General features: G+C 40.1%; 1 protein-coding gene across 1 annotated transcript in view; it reads left to right on the forward strand.

The window, feature by feature from the left end:
- Window positions 1-21,422, forward strand: part of LOC125080533 (probable maltase-glucoamylase 2) — a 91,135-nt gene that overhangs the window by 42,889 nt on the left and 26,824 nt on the right. Inside the window, exons 22-37 of the mRNA XM_047694385.1 lie at window positions 491-579; window positions 1,371-1,414; window positions 4,622-4,789; window positions 5,969-6,124; window positions 7,254-7,475; window positions 9,434-9,588; window positions 10,600-10,768; window positions 11,649-11,745; window positions 12,256-12,368; window positions 12,829-12,954; window positions 14,485-14,613; window positions 15,882-15,989; window positions 17,506-17,568; window positions 18,386-18,520; window positions 20,096-20,180; window positions 21,221-21,359. Of these exons, the coding sequence (XP_047550341.1) occupies window positions 491-579; window positions 1,371-1,414; window positions 4,622-4,789; window positions 5,969-6,124; window positions 7,254-7,475; window positions 9,434-9,588; window positions 10,600-10,768; window positions 11,649-11,745; window positions 12,256-12,368; window positions 12,829-12,954; window positions 14,485-14,613; window positions 15,882-15,989; window positions 17,506-17,568; window positions 18,386-18,520; window positions 20,096-20,180; window positions 21,221-21,359 (1,998 nt within the window). The remainder of the gene's footprint in view (window positions 1-490; window positions 580-1,370; window positions 1,415-4,621; window positions 4,790-5,968; window positions 6,125-7,253; window positions 7,476-9,433; window positions 9,589-10,599; window positions 10,769-11,648; window positions 11,746-12,255; window positions 12,369-12,828; window positions 12,955-14,484; window positions 14,614-15,881; window positions 15,990-17,505; window positions 17,569-18,385; window positions 18,521-20,095; window positions 20,181-21,220; window positions 21,360-21,422) is intronic.

The raw sequence follows: 21,422 nt of genomic DNA on the forward strand, positions 1-21,422 counted from the left end.
TATAGCTTCCAAGGTCAAGAGCCAGAATGTTCAGGTTCAGACCCCAGCTCTGTCACTACCATAGGTGTTGCCCTGGGCAACATCCTCTCTGTGTTGCTGCACAACACGAGCAAACCGGGGATGACAACAGCTGGACTTTTTAGTGTCATCAAGCAGGTTAAATGGAATAATGGACATGACTTACTGTTTATGGGACACTTAGAAGAATGGCGGGCGCAAGGCACGCACCCAGTAAGTGCCGATTGTTAGCAGTATCGCAAACCCAGTCTTTGGTAGGAACTGTCTCCTTCTACCATTCTTCTTATGGTCATTCATTACCAACCTCTGCTGTCTAACCACACCCAATGTCCATATTTCCATAAAATGTCAATATCTACTCTGTTTCTGGGGTAGACTCTGAGTTCATCTGTCCCTGAGACATGAAAGGGGCTGGTTGAACAACATTCTATGCCTTCTTCATTCTCTGAAACTGGGAGTTGCTCTTTTACAGTCGAAAGAATTCCCTGGGACTCATTGTTGCCTTGGACTACAAGAGACAGGCACGGGGCGAGCTGTACTGGGATGATGGTGTATCTAATGGTAGGCCTCCTGGTGGTCCCCTCCCTGGGGTTCTCAGTGAAAAGTAGTCATTGCAGGCTGGCCAGTATGGCACTAACTCTATTATCATTGGTGCTGATTTCTGCAGGCTTGGAACGAATTTATTCTGGAAGTTCAGTTAGCCAAGCACAATGCATTAAAATAGATCAGATGATCAACCTGTATGTTATTGACTACCAAAGCAACAGACATTATTGGGTTTAGTTTAATTAAATTATCTCTTCTTTGGGTGTCATTACCAATATCAAATAATACATTTTTGTTAATAGATTTGTAAAATACTGCTTTGATTACTATTGAGGGGGAAATATCCTAATTTGTATACTATGCTTTTCCATTATAAGATTCCCATAGAAGTGGCTGACATAAGCTTCTGGTCTGTGATTATATAAAAACCCTGCCCTGCGTAGAATTAGCATTTATTAATATTTATTGGATATTTATTATTGCCCTGTAGGCAGGGGATATGAAGATGAATAAGATGTAGGCATTGCCTCTGAGGAACTCCTAGTCCAGCAGGATAGATACAATGTGTATGTGGATGACTACAAATGCAAGTCACAATGTATTAAATGCCAGCAAAATGGTACCACAGAAAGTCATGGGAGTTTGGAGGGGCAAAGCAATTAGGGTTAGTCAAAGCGGTCCAGGAAACTTGGTGGAGGTTTGGCAAAAAGGGCAGAACCTGGATAAGCAGAGAAAAAGGAGAGAAAAGCATGACCATGCAGCTCCTCTGCATCCTATAATCATGGGTACTCCTCTCTCTCTTCTAGATGCTGAAAAGAAGTATATTCTGTATGATTTTTCTGTCAGCTCTGTAAGTACTGTTTTTGAGGAACATGCAGTATATGTTCTTTTCTATGATTGCCTTTTGAGTTTTTGGTTTGCTGCGATGCTTGGTCATATGGAACAGGGATGGTGCCCATGATGGTCCCAGAAAAGATGAGAGTTAAAATGAGAGTTTTAATCTATGTTAGATATATAAGCCTCTCAAGTCAGTATGACTCCAGTGAAGAACTTGTTTTCTTTCTTCTAGAAAAAAAAATCATTGTCTCTGAGCTTGATGAGTCCTAACTTCTGGGATGTGTCTTTGGCTAGAGGGAATCGGGTACAAGTATGTGTGAGATGTGGACAGGGGTGATGAGTGGTATGGGGCCTTTTTGAGGTTCTTCTATAATGGCCTTCCTTTCCAGCCCCCAAAACTTGGCACAGGTACTAAATGGTGGTTTTGAGAGGTTGGAAGATGGGTTTGAGAGTTTGGATGGTCAGAAAGATACAGATCATTGCTTGCCTCATCTCTCTCTCCCAAAGGCATCAAGAGGAAGAAAAGGCAATAACGCTATCTATCAGAGGATATGAGAATTCTAATTTGATTTTCTTTGAAGTCTGATTGTACACGTGTGAGATTACTTTTGTGGAGTATCTCTTTCCTTTATTTCTCCTTTCTTTTAAGAAAGGAAGAATGAAGAATAAGAATGCATATTGTTTTTTAAATTATCCTTTTTATTTTGAGATAATTATAGAGCCCCATGCAGTTGTAAGGAATAATACAGAGAGTTCTGCTTGTCCCTTTTACCCAGGTTCCCCTCATGGGAACATCTTGTCCTTTCAAGAATTTGATGTAGATGGAATCATACAGCATGTAAGCTTGAAACTGATATTTTTTTCCCTCAGCAAAATTCTCTCAAAATTCATCCAAGGCTTTGCATATTAAAAGTCTATTCCTTTTTGTTGCTGAGGACCATTCCAAGATATATATATCTACCTTCTGTTTAACAATTCACTTAATAAATGGTTATTTCCAGGCATAGCTATTACAAAAAAAAGCTGCTATGAACACTCATGGAAAGGTTTCCATTTGTCTGGGATTGACACCCAAAAGTGCGGTTGCTGGGTCTTACAGTGATTGCATGTTTAGTTTTGTGAGGAACTGCCAACTGGTTTTCAGAGTGGACCTACTATTTTGCATTCCCACCATCAATGTTTGAGCAACCCAGTTTCTCTGTATCATAACCAGCATATATGTTGTCATAAATTTTTTTTAATTTTAGTTCTTTTGATAAGGGTATAATGACCTGTTATTGTGGTTTCAATTTGTGTTTCTTTATGTCTAATGATGTTGACCATCCTTTCATTTGCCATCTGTGTATATTTATATTCCCTTAGATGAAACGTCTGTCCAGTTCTGCTGCCTATTTTCTCATTGACTGCCTGTTTTGTTTTTCTGTTCAGTTTTGAGACATCTTTATACGTTCTAGAGAGGACTTCCGTTTTGGATACGTGGTGTGTAAATATTTCCTATCAGTCTGTAGGCATGTCCTTTCATTTTTTCACTAAGCAAAAGTTTTAAATTTTGATGTGTCTAATTTATCTTTTTAATTTCTCTTATGGATCGTGCTTTTTCGTGTCCACTGTAAGGACTTTTTCTATTTCTAGATCTTGAATATTTTTTTCTCCTATTTTTTCCCCTAAAAATTTTAGTTGTACCTTTTACATTTAAGTCTATGATCTGCTTTGAGTTAGTTTTTATACACAATGTGAGATTGAGACACAGATTTTAGTTTTGGCCTCTGGATGGCCATCTCACCCAGCATCGTTTGTTGAAAAGTCTCTCTTTTCTCTACTACATAACTTTTGAGCCTTTGCAAAAAAATCACTTGGGCATGCTTGTGGGTTCCCTAATCTTTTTAAACATCAAAGTGCCCATCCCCCCCTTTTTTTTTCTTCAGTCCACCTTGGTCAGAGCTCCACTTCATCACTTTTGAACTATGATTCCCTGGGAAGGTTGTTTGCTTCCCCGGGGCTTCTGTCTTCCCAAGAAGGCTCATAGCTTGCTGTCAGAATGGAATGAAATGCTTAGCACCAAGCCTAGCACACAGTAAACACTCATAAATTTTAGCTCCTATCCTCATCATCATTAAAAGGAAAAAGAAAGTATTTAGGTACTTCGTGTGTGTGTGTGTGTGTGTGTGTGTGTGTGTGTGTGTGTGTCTTCATCTTTGTGGGCCAATAGGTCTGTGTGTGTGTGCTGGTGTCTTTTTATTTAAGAGTACCCATCTTAATGCAGGCTGGTGCAGCCACTCTGGAAAACAACATGGAGGTTCCTCAAAAAGTTGAAAATAGAGCTACCCTATGACCCAGCAAATCACACTATTGGGTATTTACCCTAAAGATACAAATGTAGTGATCCAAAGGGACACATCCACCTGAATGTTTATAGCAGCAATGTCCACAATAGCCAAACTATGGAAAGAACCTAGATGTCCATCAACAGATGAATGAATAAAGAAGATGTGGTATATATATATATATAATGGAATAATGTGCAGCCATCAAAAGGAATGAAATCTTGCCATTTGCAACAACATGGATGGAACTAGAGGGTATTATTCTCAGTGAAATAAGTCTATCAGAGGAAGATAATTATCATATGATCTCTCTGATATGAGGAATTTGAGAGGCAGGGTAGGGGGCTGTGGGGGGTAGGGAAGTAAAAAATGAAACAAGATGGGATCAGGAATGAGACAAACTGTAAGAGACTCTTAATCTCACAAAACAAACTGAGGGTTGCTCGGGTGTTGGGAGGGTAGAGATAGGGTGGCTGGGTTATGGACATTGGGGAGGATATGGGCTATGTTGAGTGCTTTGAAATGTGTAAGACTGATGATTCACAGACCTGTACACCTGGGACAAATAATACATTATATGTTAATAAATGTAATTAAAAAAAAAAAGAGTACCCATCTTGTCCACTTGGAAATTCTGTGATGTCAGGAACATATTTTCTGAGGGATGGAATCAATCAGTAACCAGTGAGCCAAAACAAACATGAAATGTTACTGAAAGATTGAAGGCTGGAAAGAGTCTGGGTTAGCAAATTCCCTGGGGATGATCAGCAGGCACCAATGAGAACTTCAGAGATAAAAGACATACCTCAGATGTCAGAAAGAAACATGTTGAGTGGTATGTGGTGATGTGCCTAGTTTCTAAACAGATGTTTTTGTGTTTTTTTCTTTCTTTCCAGAATCGTCTACAGGCAAAGACTGTAAATAATAACTATATGGACCCTAACAACCTCATGTTTACAGATATCATAATCTTGGGAATGGACAAGCAACCTACTGATTTTACTGTCTTACATAGTAATTCTGCCACCTCCGTTTCAAATGTTACCTACAGTGTTTCATCAAAGGTGGGCGACTGTTCCATCCTTGCAGGGCCCTTGTCAAAAGCCCGGGCCTAAGATTCTGACAGCCAGCTCTCCCTTGCTCTTTTCACTTTGGGCAGTTTCAGAGACAGCTAGCTTGCTGCAAAGTCTACCGTACCACAGGGCAGTTGCAGGAGAAACTATGTGTGCTAAATATGGACTCCTGAGCTTTGTTTGCATCAGAACACTGGAGAAGACAGTGGGCGCTGGGACTCTGAGGCAAGGCAGTTCTTCTCTGGGCAGATTTAAAACTAGACCTGCTGATCCCAGATGTGATATAGTGAAAATATGATTCAGTACATTGGCCTAGTTCTGGAGAGTATTTACACGTTTGTCCTCTCATTTAAGTTAAAGACTCTCTGAGACACAACTGACACACTGCTTTTATACCATTACACTGAAGGAGAGTTGAAAAAAACACGAGGGATAATCCAATTCTGCTCTTACTGAATGAGTTCCTTACAAGCTAATCTTTAACAAAAGGTTCCAACTGTTAGTTGACTGTTTCAAGTGCTGGGAAATTCACTATTTTTTAGGGCAGCCCCCTTCCATTTTGACAATGCAGATTGCAAAAAATAAGAGCCTGGTTTCTGTACGAGGCAGAATGGGGTTCCAGCCCTAGTTCTGCTGTCTCCTAGCTATGAGATCATGGGCAAAGCATTAAACCTCTTTACCCTCAGTTTTCTATTTTGTAAAATGAAGATAGCTGTATTAGTTGCAGCATAGGATTACCTTCTAGGATTGGTGGAGATAATGCATCTAAAGTGGTTATCACAGTGCTTGGCCCATATAAATGCTCCATAAAGTTTAACTATTGTTATTATGGCATCATTATTATAGTGTGTGAGCACCACACCCAGGGTGCAACGAATCTTACAGAGAGCCCTGCTTGTGATCTGTAATCCTTAACATGATGAAAGCCCTTCCCTTTCAACATTCCACAGTGACTCCATGAGGTGAGAAAGGTCAGAAATAAGCCAAGTTCATTTTCCTGACAGGGAGGTTGAAAGACCCAGAGGATAAGAAATAATATTCCAAATATTCCCATGATGAAGTGGTGTTGGATGAAGGGCTAGCTTCCCTTCCAGATCATCAGGGAAGGACATTGGCTGGGTGGCTCAACCTCAGCTTGTTTGTCATGCAGCCTCCTTTCTCCTTCCTCAGATGGTGAAGATCAGGGATCTCAAGGGACTGGCACTTGGTGAGAATTTCTCCATCGAATGGAAACTTCCAGTCAGTGACCTGGAGAAATTCAACTGCTACCCTGAGGATCCTGCAGTCTCTGAGGAGAGTTGCAGGCAGCGGGGGTGCCTTTGGGAGGTAATGATCAGGAACACACCACCACAGTGAGCAGAAAGTTGGAGAAACTTCCCGTGGATAATTAGACACCTAGAAAACACTTCCAAACTGTTGATGGGTTGAAGAGCAATCATCCTTCAGAAAAAAAAAAAAAAAAATGACATTATGTCAACTGAAAAATTATTTTGCCAACTCCCGGTGAGAGGAGACCAGTGTTTTCCTCAGATATTCTGAATCAGAAAACACTTACTGCCACTCTGGCTCTCTCTTTCCTCCAACCACAGCATTTAAAACCCCACTTTTATTTTTAACACAGCAACAATACATTGGGTATGCATTGTGTATTGAGTATTTTAAGTGAGGGTTTTTTTTTTCATCTATTAGAGAGTCCATGCAGAAGGTAAGTTGGTAAGACTTTTTCTCTTCATTTGATATATAGAATGAAAGTCAGAGAGATTACCTCAAGGTCACAATGGTAGCAATGAGGACACCAGGAGTAGAACCCTGCCTGAGGATTCCAGTCTCCAGATCAGGCTTCCTGCTTACCCTTACCTGCCCACCCAGGACAGGAGGCCAAAGAGCATGTGTTTTTTAAAATGGATGTATTTATTTGCTGGTACTGTCGTAACAAAGTGCCACAAACTAGGTGACTTAGAACAACAGAAATCTGTTATGTGAGCGTTCTGGGAGCTAGAAGTCTTGAGATCAAGCTGTCAGCAGTGTTGATTCCTTCTAAGGAAAGGGAGTGCTTTTCTCCCAGGTTCTGGTGGTTCTCTGGCACTCTTTGGACTTGCTTGGTTTATAAAAACATTGCCCCAATCTCTGCCTTCATCCTCACATGGGCATCTCACTGGGTGCAGGTCTGTCTCTGTGTCTAAATTTCCCCTTTTAATAAGGACACTGGTCATATCACATTAGACTGATCCTAATGATCTCATTGAATCTGATCATCTGTAAAGACCCTATTTCCAAATAAGGTCACTTTCACAGATACCAGGGTAAGACTTCACATTTTGGGGAGGAACATAATTAAAGCCATAATAATGGGCATGGTGTAAGAGACTTAGTTTGTGTGAACCAGCTTCTCCAGAAATCAGACCCTTGAAGTGTGATGTTAGAGGCTGATAGGGAATTTCTTCTCTTATTCCAGAACACAAATGTTCCTGATGTGCCCACCTGTTACTATGACACCATCCCTAGTTATGCCGTCAGTAACATTCAGTACCTGCCTACGGGCATCACCACCAAACTTGCCCACCTGGGGGCCCCTGAATCAGCCCGAGCAGCCACTGCCTCTGGCTCTCTCTCTGCGACAATCAGCTTCCTCCAGCTGAGCGTGATCTACCACACAGAATACATGCTGCAGTTCAAGGTAATCTCCAAGGTGGTGCAGGTTTTGATCCTCAACACAGAGTTCTTACAGCTCCATGTGGATGAAAGTCATTGACACACAGTTGGTCCAAATCCATCATTTAATGGACAAAGGCACCATGGCCCAGAGATGTACCAGTCCAGGATGTGATCTTGGACCCACTGGGGTTGTGAATGTTCTGCACCGCCAAGCGCTCAGTCATAAGTGTCCTCAAAGGACCCCTCCTTAGCCCTGTGAAAAATGTGTCTGCTCCATGGGAAACTCACACGAGTGGCATTAACTCACTTCCAGTGTTAGAATTATTTCTCTAACAGTGGTTCTTAAACTTCAGAAAGCTCCAGAATCACCCACAATTCTTGTTAAATTAAAGCTCAGATGTTAAAGCTTCGATGGCTGGGTCTCAGCCCTGGAGTTCCCAGTCTGAGAGTCTGCATCCCTAACACGTTTCCACATGATTCTGATGCTGAGGTGGGTCAAGGGGCCACACTTTGAGACCCACAGCTCTGCTCTCAGGGAAATACAATGTGAACCACATGTATTTCCTAATAGCCATACTCCTAAGGATGTATTTGAAAAAAAATCAAATGCAATTCATTTTAATAAGATTTTATTTAACCAACATGCTGAAATATTATCTCACCATGTAATCCAAATACAGTTATTGAGCTATTTTAGAATTTTTTTTAAGATTTTATTTATTTATTTGATAGAGAGGGAACACAAGTAGGAGAGGGAGAGGGAGAAGCAGACTTCCTGTGGAGCAGGGAGACGGATTCGGGGCTTGATCCCAGGACTGTAGGATCATGACCTGAGTCGATGGCAGACATTTAACAACTGAGCCACCTAGGTGCCCCTAAATCTTTTAATCATACTAACTCTTCAAATTTTGGTGTATAGTTTACACTTATAACAAGTCTCAATTCAGATTAGCACCTTTTGAGCGTTTAACGGCCCCAAGTGTCTGGTGAGTTAGAGACAGAGACTACAGCAGGTGGAGCTGCCTCTCAGGGTCATCAAGGAGATCTCAGGGAATGATTTCCAAAGCCGGTGACTTCCCAACAGGGGTAAGCAGGCTCCTTTTGTTAGGGCTTGGGAGGAATATCAGAAGGGGGTTTTAACATTATAATAAAGCTGAGGTAACTGTGCCTGCACTTTCTGATTCATCTACACAGACCTCTCCTCAAATGTTTCTTTTCCTGGTCCAGCAATCCCATAGTTAGTTTCTAAAAGATGAAGTTACAGTTAGGCAGAAACTTCTAGGAGTTTCCTGAGTTCAGGAGGTCAGTCTTGAATTCAGGGGGTCACAGGGTCTCACTGGTGACAAGACCACCTTGGACAACTCAGCTCTAAGCATTGTTTTTCACAGTATGTGGGAGGAATCACTCTGGGGATCTTGTGAAAATGAAGATTCAGATTCAGAAAATGACGGGGAGGGTGGCCTGAGACTCTGCATTTTTGATGAGCCACCAGGGTCTGAGAAACACAATTTTAAGAAGCAGGACTATGGACCAAACTTGTCTTAAGCATCTGAAAGCACAAACAGTAAGATCCGAATACATATAAAAACTCAGTTCTCTAATTTCTGACATACACATACATGCCCAAACATAATCTTACATTATTATGTGCACATACATATTCATGTGCTCATAAACACACACACACACAAACACACACACACATTCTATCTGTGAAATTCTATATACTGAATTCATAAATTATTTAGAGGAAGTGCCCTCCCTGCTTCTGAATAGGTGTTTCTGAGGCATTTGGGAGTTCGGGATCCATATTGGGCATTGTAGGTAGCAAATCACATCCATTTGCTTTGGGATATTTGATGCCTCCCAATGTGATTCAAACTGGCCAGAAAACATGGGAACTGAATGATATTAACTGGCAGGAGAGATTTTAGGTGTAAGATTATACCATCAGAAAGTTTCCTTCTCTCTTCTTGTTAGATCTTTGATTCCACAAACAAAAGGTACGAGGTCCCCGTGCCTCTGAACACCCCTCCCTCTCCAGTTGGCTCCCCTGAAGACCGTCTGTATGACGTCAAGATTCAAAACAATCCTTTTGGGATCCAGATTCGAAGAAAAAGCTCTGGCACTGTGATGTAAGCACTATTTATTTAGTTCTCACTAGAGTGGTTCTGGGCCTAATTATGGTAGTTCCAATTAATGCACATAAAATATTAATCTTAGAGACAATATAAGTATGTGTATGTGTGTGTTAGAAAATGAAGCAACAGATCTACTCCCTGTTTACTAGTCACTAACTCAACAAGAAAAATTAATCAAAGGCTTAAAATAAGTGTTGCTCAATTTCAGAAAAAAGAAAAATGCATGTTCTACTCATTGTTCTTGTTGAGTAGAACAGAAAACTCTTTTTAGTAAGCATGACCAAGGATAGAAATCAGCTCTATGTAGCCTCATTACAAAATAACAGAAGACTCAGAAGAGAGGGAAAGTTTTCTAAGGAAAGAGAAACAGCTTCTTACAATCTTTGCTTTTATCAGCGCTGTAGACTTAAAGTCTTTTCCCAATGTTAAATGGGAAAAGAGTTGTCATTTCTCATCCCTTGTCTTGCTGCTGAATGGAATGAAGTGAAGGATTTTGCCTGGGGCTGAAGTTCCCCTTCCAAGTAAAACCATCACCTCTGTGCGCACATGTAGACAGCCTTTGTCTCTCTTTGACTGAGTGTCCAACTTTGGTCAGTTAGTTGCCTTCTTTGCTAAGAAGTCCTTTGACCAATCTAGAGAACTCATGTGAAGAGCTTCACCCTTTTCTTTTGGGAAACGTGATTAGACCTTGCTTATTGATTCATACATGTATACAAACCGGTTCTCCAATGATCACTGGGATAAAGAGATGAGTGAGACATAGTCCTTGCCTTCAAGGAGCCCATGGCCCAGAAAAGGAGTTCTCAGCCTGGCAGACCACAGAATAAAAACATTGGTAGTGAGTCATGGCCTTTGTTATGAGCTATGTCGTTTCACAGTATTTGAACCTGCATCCAGCTGTGCATTCCTTTAGAAGGCTGAGGAAGCCACTAGAATTCCCAAACAGGCCCCCTGCTTACTCTGCCCATGATCAGGGCAATGTGGAGGTATGCTTTTGTGTTACAGTTGGGATTCTCAGCTGCCTGGCTTCACCTTCAACGACATGTTCCTCTCCATTTCTACTCGCCTCCCCTCTCAGTACATCTATGGCTTTGGGGAGACGGAGCACACAGCTTTCAGAAGAAATTTGAGCTGGACCACGTGGGGAATGTTTGCTCGTGATGAACCCCCAGCAGTAAGCACAAAAGAAAAAGACTATCGATCAGTTTCTCTCCGTATAAATTTATCTTAATCCATATGTACATGTAGAGTGCCGATTAATGAGCTTCACCTTGTGTTGATAAATTCTGTTCTCAGACGAAATAGACCACAGATTATGCTCCTTCTGTCCCTAACATATTTTTTTCCTGTGGACTATGGATTTTACTTCGTAAACTTTTCTTTAGTATATTCTATGTGTCAGGTACATGTCTTATTTAAAAAATGCTGTCCGTTCTCCAGAGGTTTATAGGCTAGTAAGAGAGAGAGAGAAGAGATGCAGAATTAATGGTAATATATATATTATATATCCCTCCCCCTCATATATTATATACATAATTAACATATATAATATGTAATATATTATATATAATATATATATTATATATACATATTACACATATATGTATATACATATATAATACATATATTATATGTATTATATATATAATAAAATATATTATATATATTATATATGTATATGTATAAAATATATATATTATATATATTTTTATATATAATATATATAATTATATAGATAATATATATATTATATGTATATGTATAAAATATATTATATATATTATATATATTATATGTATTATATATGTAATATAATTATATTAATATAATCTGTGCTATGAGAGAATTATGTAATAATAAATGAGGAGGGCATGGAGGGGGAGGGCACCTGATTTTTTTATTTGGGATAGAAAGAAAGGTTTCATAAAGAACATGACATTGTGGTGAATCTTCAATATTGAATAGGAGCTTGCTGTTTGGGTTATGATGTAGAAACAACTTTTTTGATATTTCTTTTTTTGATTACTGCCTACTGTCCCCCATGACTCTCCCAGTACAAGAAGAATTCCTATGGCGTCCACCCCTACTACATGGCCCTGGAGGAGGATGGCAGCGCCCATGGGGTGCTCCTGCTAAACAGCAATGCCATGGGTAAGACAGAGGCATGTTCCCTGCACATAACCAGCTGTGACTACTTTCCTGGGATCTGGAATACCAGTAGAAATAGAGAAATTCAAGGGCAAGGGAAATGGAATAAAACTGACTTTCCCTCCCTTCCATCCTTTCTTCCTTCCTTCCCTTCCTTCCATCCTTCCTTCTTTCCTTCCTTCCTTCCTTCCTTCCTTCCTTCATTTCTTCCTTCCAGATTTATGAAGAGCTTTAGGCCAGGTGTTAGTGGTAAAATTTTGACCAAATTGCATGACCTTTTACTGTGACAGTTTAACTTCCTTTCACAGAGTTATACAAGATGTTGAGATTATGTTTGGGGTACCTGCAAATCCACCTATTCCACAGCATAAGAGAAAACCTTCCAGGGAAGGAAAGCATGAAAGAAAGAGAGAAAGTAAAGAGTACATTTTAGGGCAGATTTACTATCTAGGGGATGTATAGCTCCAAGGACTCCTTGTCTTCTTCTTCTTCTTCTTCTTTTTTTTTAAACAGATGTGTCATTCCAGCCCACTCCTGCCCTGACATACCGCACCACAGGAGGGATTTTGGATTTTTATATGGTTTTGGGGCCAACCCCTGAGCTTGTAACTCAACAATACACTGAGGTTAGAATTCACTCTATGCATTGATAAACAATCAAGTGATTTTTGGTTATTACCATGTTCTTATCACTGAGATAGTTGATTTTTGTTTCTATGTCCCTTGGGTATTCCTACTACATTATTGCTGTCTTTCCTGAAGTTAGGTTCTAATGTTACAGGTATAAAGGCATATAGATAACCCATGTGTCTCTTAATTATTTGCTAAGCATCCTAAGAATATCTAATCAGTAACAACCCCTGAGTTCTTAGCCTTCCCAGAGTAGAATCTTTAGAATACAGGAGATTTTCTGTCATCCTGCATGTTGATGATCAGTCCATATTTATTTAACTCTCTTATTTTTCTTGAGCAAGACCTCTTAGATCAGACAGTGCTCAGTAGAAGTGCTCAAATTGCTTCAAGTATAAGTCTTTTCTTCCCTTTCCCCCAAAGTCTTCCTGGACCCATTTTTCTTTTTTCTTCTAGTTGATTGGTCGGCCAGCAATGACTCCATACTGGGCCTTGGGATTCCAGCTAAGTCGCTATGGATACCAGAATGATACTGAGATCTCCCAGTTGTATGAGGCAATGATGGCGGCACAGATTCCCTATGTATGAATCCCCCACTCAGCCCATGGTTTAATTAATTATGGGAATTTGTGCCTAATTATAGATTGAAAATGTCTTCAGGGAAATTATTGATGACGACTTCAGTATAGGAAAACGTAGTTACGGAGCTAGTCTTGTGTGGAATACAGTGATTTCCAAATTTATTTCACGCCACCCTTAAATCTAGGGTTCAAAATTGAAAGTTAACTTAATTCTTCAGTGGTTGGCAGTGTGTTTGAGGGATACTGTTACTCATTCATTGCCTTTTGGCAAGAATGCCCTGCAGTAAGCATGGCTAGTCTTAAGTCATGACTTTGGGAACTTCTAAGTGAGAATCATGTCAAAAGGATGACAATTCTTAGAGAGGATGGATATAAAGTGACAGTATGAAAGAAAGCAGCTAAAATCAAGTCTTCACTCTCTGGGGATCACACATACTCACATATGCATATCACACAACGACAACCTAGTCCCCTTCATAAGCCTCAAGAAGTGTAGGCCATTGCTGCCAGCAAGCAGAAGTCCACAGAGAGCACACCCTTCCTCCTCTGTAATCATCAGTTTCTTGTCCCTCATGCTCTTTCTCTGCTGTCAGTCCACCTCCTGAGAGTTTAGAGGACAACTAATGACTGGAAGATGAGAATACAGTGAAGTGTTATGATGTTGTCATCAAGATAATTTGTAACATTCACCCAGGCTTTAAGTATTTTATTTTTATGTACTACTCTACCATATATGTATTAAGTGTAAAGTAGAAAAAGTAGGAAAATTAACAGATGAAAAAATCCAGAGATCTACTGCACCAAGGTGATCAGTGTTTATAATATGTCAGTTTGTTCTTTTCCAAGCTTTGGCTTTTGCACAAGTCTCTGTTCCCCAATCAAGTTTTACCTAGAATCTTAAGGCAATATGGGTGATTTGGGCCTCTTCAGGCCAAAAAGGAGTATCTCTTTTTTTCAAGTGAGTATTAACCACATTAGCCATCACTCACCAACCCTAGATTGAGTGACTTTCACATGCAGAAGCCTGGGTTGGTAATATTTAGAGAAAAGGGAAGACAAAATTCTCATCTCAAGGACCATCCAGTAGAACAGAATGGCAGAAATACACACATTCTAAAAAGCTATACAATAATACAGTTCTAAATGTAATAAATCCAATCAGGTTTACTGGAAGGGGGGAAATGAATATATTTCTTAGGGAAGTCCTGCTTTCTACCCTTGAATATTCAACTAGCACTTGTTTTGATAGGCTCACCAATTTGAAATTTGAAGAGTGGAAAAGAATTGAATCAAGGGAGGGAAAGCAGAGACAATTCCAGTTGGGGGAACAGATGGAAAAGGATGGGGACAGGTGATCTGTATGCAGGAATCAGAAAGCAATTTCAGTCTTCAGAATTGAAAAGTGTGTGTGAGTGGGGTGGGGGGATTGGACAAATTAGGAGGGGCCTGGGCTGGGGTCGGCAGAGGCATTTGTGGGTCCTGAGGGGTACTGCCATAGGATCCCTAGCACCTTGCTTGCTCCTTCCTGTAGGACGTCCAGCATGTAGACATTGATTACATGGACCGGAAGCTGGACTTCACTCTCAGCTCCAGCTTCAAAAACCTCAGCTTCTTGATTGAGCAAATGAAGAATAATGGCATGAGATTCATTCTCATTCTGGTAGGTATTTAGAAGATTAGAGCCCATTTTCTGTTTCTGTGTTCATGGCTTTAAAATAGTAGTATTGAGGGAAACTAGATGAAGAGTACACAAGACTTCCCTGTACATTTTTTGCAACTTCCTGTGAGACTATAATAATTTTTTTTTTAAGTTTTAAAAAGCGAATAAACAAAGGAGGACAGAACACTGAAAAATGGCTTTCCGAAGGTGATACTTTGCAATATTTATTTTTCAAAAGCATCACTGGGGTGTAATTTGTTACTACAATTCCCTTGGTTAAAGTCAGAACTATGGACTGAAACACTGAACATAACAGCAACATCCGAAAGGCCTCATTGTTCTAGGCTGTGCCTTTGAGGGAATCGCTGTATCCTAGTCTCATATTTACCTTAGGGGGTTCAAAAGCCACTTCAGTTGTATCATTACTCAGCAATGGTGAGGCTCAGGGGATTTACTTCTTCTTAATTAAACTCACAAACAACTCAGCTAAGATTCAGAACACCAATTTATGATTCTGCACTGGAGGCTGTATTTTGATAAACACGGAAGTAGTTACCTGCAAATGGTCCTCCCTTCTAGCTTCCAAGAAATAGAACATTATTTCCTGACTTTCATTCATTCATTCATTCATTCATTCATTCAAGTATTAATTAAATACTGGGTCTTTGAAAATCACTGTTCTAAAAAGTGTATGTGTGTGTGTGTGTGTGTGTGTGTTTGATCTAAATTAATGAATCAGACATTGTCCTTTTTCTTACAGGATTTTATTCAATCAGAGACAGCCAATAAATCACCATTAAAGATTGACTATATTGTACAACTGGACTAACATTACACTGCCTGTTAACTAACTGGCAATAAAAACTTCAAAAAATGAGAAAAATAAAAAAAAAAGAAAAATTAAAGATAATTTCAGATAGTGGTGATTTATATGACAGTTGTGGAATAAGATACTATTATAGGGTAACTGAGGCAGGTATGGGGTGGGGTAAACAGGGAAGCCACTTTGGACACAGAACAGAAGAAAGAAGCTTCATGTTCTTAAAGAGTATTGATACCATACTCTAGGAGCACAATAAATTGACTTTCTTTGTGGGAGGTTAATGTCTTATTAACCTGGCTTATCTCCAGGAATGTTTTCCAACAGCATACTTTATTCCTCAAGAATTTTATAGACATAAAGCAAATTATCTATGGGTATTCTGTTTTTGTTTTTTGTCTTGGAGCTGTTTTTCTCATGTTTGCTGTTTTAAACCCTTTCATTGCAGGACCCAGCTATTTCTGGCAACGAGACCATGTATCAGCCATTCAAAAGAGGGAAGGAAAACAATGTGTTCATCAAATGGCCCAACAGTAATGACATTGTCTGGGGAAAGGTGAGCCTTGGGAGAAGATGCCCATAATTAATCAGCACCAGAATGTCTTGATTAAAAGAGGCTGTCAATAAATCCTGGCAAAATATATTGGGTAATTAATAAATCATGAATGAGTAGAAATCTTCCTGATGTTGATTAATAAGACCAAGGTCTAAGTCTCTAAAGTATCAGTGAGCTTTGTTTTATTGTCTGGAGATATTCTGATGCTCCAACCTTTATGTATTCCAGCTGGTCACGTAATAAACATAAAGAATTCCTTTGGGAATGGCTCTGAAGTCTGTGTCTGTTGAAGTCTGTGTCTGATGAACTCTCAGTCTTCATCTGTTTGTTTTATAGCAACAGAATTGTAGGTGCACTTCCTGACCCCAGATGACAGAAGCTCCTACACAAGATTCCGACTCTGCTTTGTAACTGTGCTACGCTTCCTGCTGTTTTAGGTGCATGCTCTGCTTACTGTGCCTTTGGATGTTGCCTTCTCAGCTTACCCAGATAATATCTGCACTTCAAGACCAACTCAAATGTACTCTCATAGAAGCATTCAGTGACCAGTTTACCTCTGCTCATTTCTCCCATTTTCTATATTAGCATCTTCAGAGAGGATAGCATGTCACTTAGCACACACATTTATCTGTGAACTCTTAGAAAACAAGGACTAAGTGGGTTAGTCCTGCATGACTCAGTGGGTTGAGAGTCCAACTTTTGGTTTTGGCTCAGGTCATGATCTTAGGGTCCTGGGGTCAAGCTCTGTGTCAGGCTCCCTGCTCAATGAGGAGTCTGAGGATTCCTTTTCCCTCTACCTCTCTTCCTGCTCATGCTCTTTCCCTCTCTCTCTGTCTCTCTCTTAAATAAATATATCTTTTAAAAAAAAGAAAACAAGGACTATTTCTTACTTAAATCTCAGTAGATACAGATTATAGTACAGTGCCTATCATATAGTATCAGTAAGCATTTGCTGAATGGATTAATTAATCAACGTATATAGTTAATGCCCTTCTAGTTAATTAATCAATGTATATAATTAATGCCCTTCTAGTTATAGATGAGATTGGTTGAAACTCTGGATTTTTTTTAATGCTATGTATATTTGGAATCTCCAGTAAGTGTTAATGCTACTTAAGAATATTAAGGCTAATTTTATAGGTTGTGAATGAAATCAATCTTAGTTCTTTAGAGTCATGTTTTAAATTTGTTACTTTTGGAGAGAATTTTGTTATATGTCTATGATAGCAGAATAGTCATTTGAAAGGTGATTGTTCAGAGGATATATTCAAAAATTAGATTTAGCTTATTTTATTTTTGAGCTTAATGATTTTGAAAGCTTATGAAATGAGTCAAAGGACTCTACTCTATTTTCTCCTAACAGAATTTCATATATTCAGATTTTACTATTTAATTAATGACAAAGAAATCCAAGAATTTTATGGAGATGCATGTCATTAGAGTCTGACATGTGAATCATCTCATGGTCCATATGCAATGCCTTTCAGAAGTTTTAATTTTTCTTCTTTTTCTATAGACTTGGCCAGAACTGCCCAATGTGAATGTGGATACATCCCTTGACCATGAAACTCAGGTTAAGGTATAGTTGTGTGCAGATTTCTGTCCACATTGCCCTAAACATCTGGATACTTATAAATTTTATCCCAGGACTTGGTTAAACAACTCTCTGAGCATGCTTGTCAACCAGTAATTTCTTGGTAGAATGAGATCAGACAGAAACAGAAAACACAATAAGTAACTAAACTGGAAATGTGTAGAGGGAAATCAAGTGAAGTGTCTTCACATGTGTGCCTTTAATAAGTGGTATTATGTTTAAATCCAATGGCGCTTGAAAAATAATAAATTGAAATCCAGAATATTTTCACTGGAGAGGTTATGAACAGACTAGGTTTTTAGTGAATTGTCCCCATATAAGAAAATATGCCAGCCAGTTCAAAAGGGTTGATGTTTTTGATCTCCACACTTGATGTCACATCAACCTGGGCATCTAGCCTCCCCTTCAATCTGCAGGTCACTTTTCCCTGGATGACTGGTCTCCTTTATTTGGTCAGTGTAGAAAAAATATTTACATATCTAAAGTTTGATCATTTAGACCCAGATAGTTAATTTTCCAGTTCATATGATTAAAGGTCCGGTCATTAAATGGATCTCATGTTTCAAGGGGGTTTAAGACTATCTAACGTCCTTCTAGGAGAATAAAGAATGCAGTCAGCCTTCTCTGAGCTTTGTGTTCACAGTAAACTCTGTAGAAACAACAGCAGAGCTGAGACTAGTTTCAGAATCTGAGTGGGGCAGTACCTTGCACAGGTACCTGCTCCTTGTTCCTTCCTGGTCCCCAGACTCCCCTTCCTGGACAGGTGAAGACCCATCCTGAAAGTATGTGTTTACTCTTACAGCTGTACAGAGCCAACGTTGCTTTTCCTGACTTCTTACGTAATAGTACAGCCGCATGGTGGAAGATGGAAATCAAAGAGCTCTATGAAAATTTCCAAAAGTCAGGGAAGAACTTGAAGTTTGATGGACTGTGGATTGTAAGTGCACCCTTGGTGGTTCTTCTTTGGAAATGTTAGGAGTCAAACCATGGAGAGGCAATGCAAAGACAAACAAAGGAGGGAGCTAAGACTGGGGGAGTGAGAGAGAGGGATACTCTTGTATAGTTGAGGTGCTGGACCCCTAGAGACACAGAGAGGATTGTGCATCTGCCCAGGAACATGCCTGCAAAAGCTGGAGCCCTTGGAGGAGATGGGCCACTAACTAGAGATGCTGCCAGAGAAAGTGGGGGAGGGACAAATACCCCAGCTTCTCTTATCTCCCAACCTCCAGTCACTGGCTAGTGCCTCCCATTGGCCAAACTACTCAGAAGCTAATACCTGGGGAGCCTGAGGGGCCATCCTGTGATACCTGGTGGAGCAGGGGCTGGCAAGGCATGAATTCAAGAGACAATAGGTGTTCACCACGGTGCTGGTACAGACTCATTTTCAAAGGCCTGTTCAGATATTGCTTACACATGTCAGTTGGGCTTAAGAGCAGGGCTTCATGAAATATCTGTGGGACATGTGTCCAAAGGCTCTTCTACTTGTGTTTGTCTTGGGGTAGGAAGCATATCAGTGTTCCAATTTTCTTCCTCACTGTCCAGTGGCCTGAAATCCTGAGCATTTTCTAGGCCAGCTCTCAAGGGTTTCATAGGTCTGGGCTATGCTGAAAGAAGGTCATAATTCACCCAGAGATAGACCTACAAGCCCGCTGGAAGCCCTAGGGCTTTTCTGGCCACTATTCTCAGTGTAGGTAGACCAGAACAGACACATGGAAGATTAGCCTGAACAAGGCAAAGCAGACAATGAAGAAATGTGTGTAGCTCCGAGGAATAGGGAGATGATTACTCTGGGATATTTGTTCTGGGGGAGGGAAGATGTGGCTGAAAAACTCAAAAAATAGTAAATAGGTTCCCAAACACCTACCTTTGCCCTTAGTGTTTCCTGTTAAAGGTAGTTCAATTTACAAAATCTTAACTTTTCCACTAACAAAGTAGGCAGTGAACATTCACCTCAGGAATCGCCACTGCTTAAATTTAGTAATAAACCCCCAAGTATGATTTCATTTCCAGATTTGGTTCTGGGTTAACCTACAACTCTTCAGGACTGCATCTACTGCAGAAAGCAAGACACTTGTCCTTGTGTTTGGTCTCTGCTGAATCAGTCCAAGCTATTGGACTAAGAAAGAGTAGGGGAAGAGAATAGCAACCATGGGCCACAGATAAAAAGTGAGTAATTCATACATAGGAAAACAAAGATGGGTTCTTGTGTGGGGAGATGTATCAAGGAATCTCCTTAGATCATGGATCCAGCATGAGCTCCATATTTTTGCTACTATGAAATAATCCTCACAAGTTTAAAAATGCCAGGTAAGCTAGGAGTTTCACCCTCTACATAGATAAACATGGGTTCTTAGAGTCCATCTGGGTCAATGCCTTAGAGTAAACAGAGGCAATGAAGTGATTAGCTGAGTTCTTAAATAAGATGTGTTCATCTCCGTGAAATCTGTGTCTTCCAGAGCCAAGGTCACAGTGTCTCTGACATCACAGAATCTTTCTTGTTAACTCATTGCAGGATATGAATGAGCCATCAAACTTTGTGGATGGATCTGTCAGGGGCTGCAGCGATGAAATTCTTAATAATCCACCCTATATGCCATGTATGTAAATGATTCCTTCATCAAATTACTCCCCTACTCAAAAACTCTGAAAGTTTTCCTTCTCTTGTCAAAGTGAAGCCTAATTTTGGAGAATGAAAATACTTATACACATGACATAAAATCCCAAATAGAATAACCTTGAACAAGTGTAAATTACAGATCAGGCATAGAAATAATGACATGATGTATTATGAAAGACCAAGCAATGGATGATTACATTGGTAACTGTGAACTGATTGCTCACACTTTAAATAACCATGCACCCCGCCCCCAACACAGACTATTTTGGTTAGAGAATGAAAATCTGGGCTCTATTTTCTCTCTGTCCATGTCCACAGACACTTCATGAAGGACATGCCCTAGTTGTTCTGTAATACAAACAGAATAGAGCATCATAGGACCTTACCATCAAAGGTATCTCAGAAAGTTGAATTCTTACAGAAACCCAGGGAAGGAAGCAACTTACCTTCTTAGAAATACCAAACCAGTAGTTTGTGGGACAGAATCTTTAATTTTCTTGATGTTTGGGTCACAGTTATCCTGTCCATGGCTCACTAACTCCTGCATACCTTTCCCTCTTCCTTCCCTTCTTCCTCTCTTCCCTTCTTCCCTCCTTCCCTCTCCCTTCCTTCTCCTTCCTCCCCCAATATTTATGTATCAGGCAAGTACTAACGAATCAGAAAATTTAGAGACCTTAAAACAGTTGATTGAAACAAGATCTATTCCCTTGAGAATGTTACCATCTAGTGGAAGAAACAGTCATAACAACAAAGGAGTTTATTGTACAGATGAGTGGGCTCTGGTTGCATTCTGTAAATATCAGAGGACAATGAAGCATGCCTTGCCCAGTTCCACATCCTGTCTTTACCCTTCATTAGTTATAAAGATGTTGATTTTGTAGACAAAATAATTCTTGAAATTGGAACTGTTGACTGGTAACAAAGTCGTTGAGTGAAATGGAGAAATGGCAAAACTAATGAGCATTTCTCGTGAATGAACACAGCAAATTGTTTGGGAAGTAACTCTGCCTTTCCACTCAGATTTGGAGTCCAGGGAAAAGGGCCTGAGCAGCAAGACCCTGTGCATGGAGAGTGAGCAGATCCTGCTGGACGGCTCGCGGGTGCGGCACTACGACGTTCACAGCCTGTATGGATGGGCCCAGACCAGACCCACCTACGAGTGAGTGTTGTTGTTCTTAGAGAGGATGGCTGGATCCCAAGAGCATGCAATCCTTGATTCTCG

The sequence above is a fragment of the Lutra lutra genome, chromosome 11, assembly GCF_902655055.1.
Source record: "Lutra lutra chromosome 11, mLutLut1.2, whole genome shotgun sequence".
Classification (NCBI taxonomy): domain Eukaryota; kingdom Metazoa; phylum Chordata; class Mammalia; order Carnivora; family Mustelidae; genus Lutra; species Lutra lutra.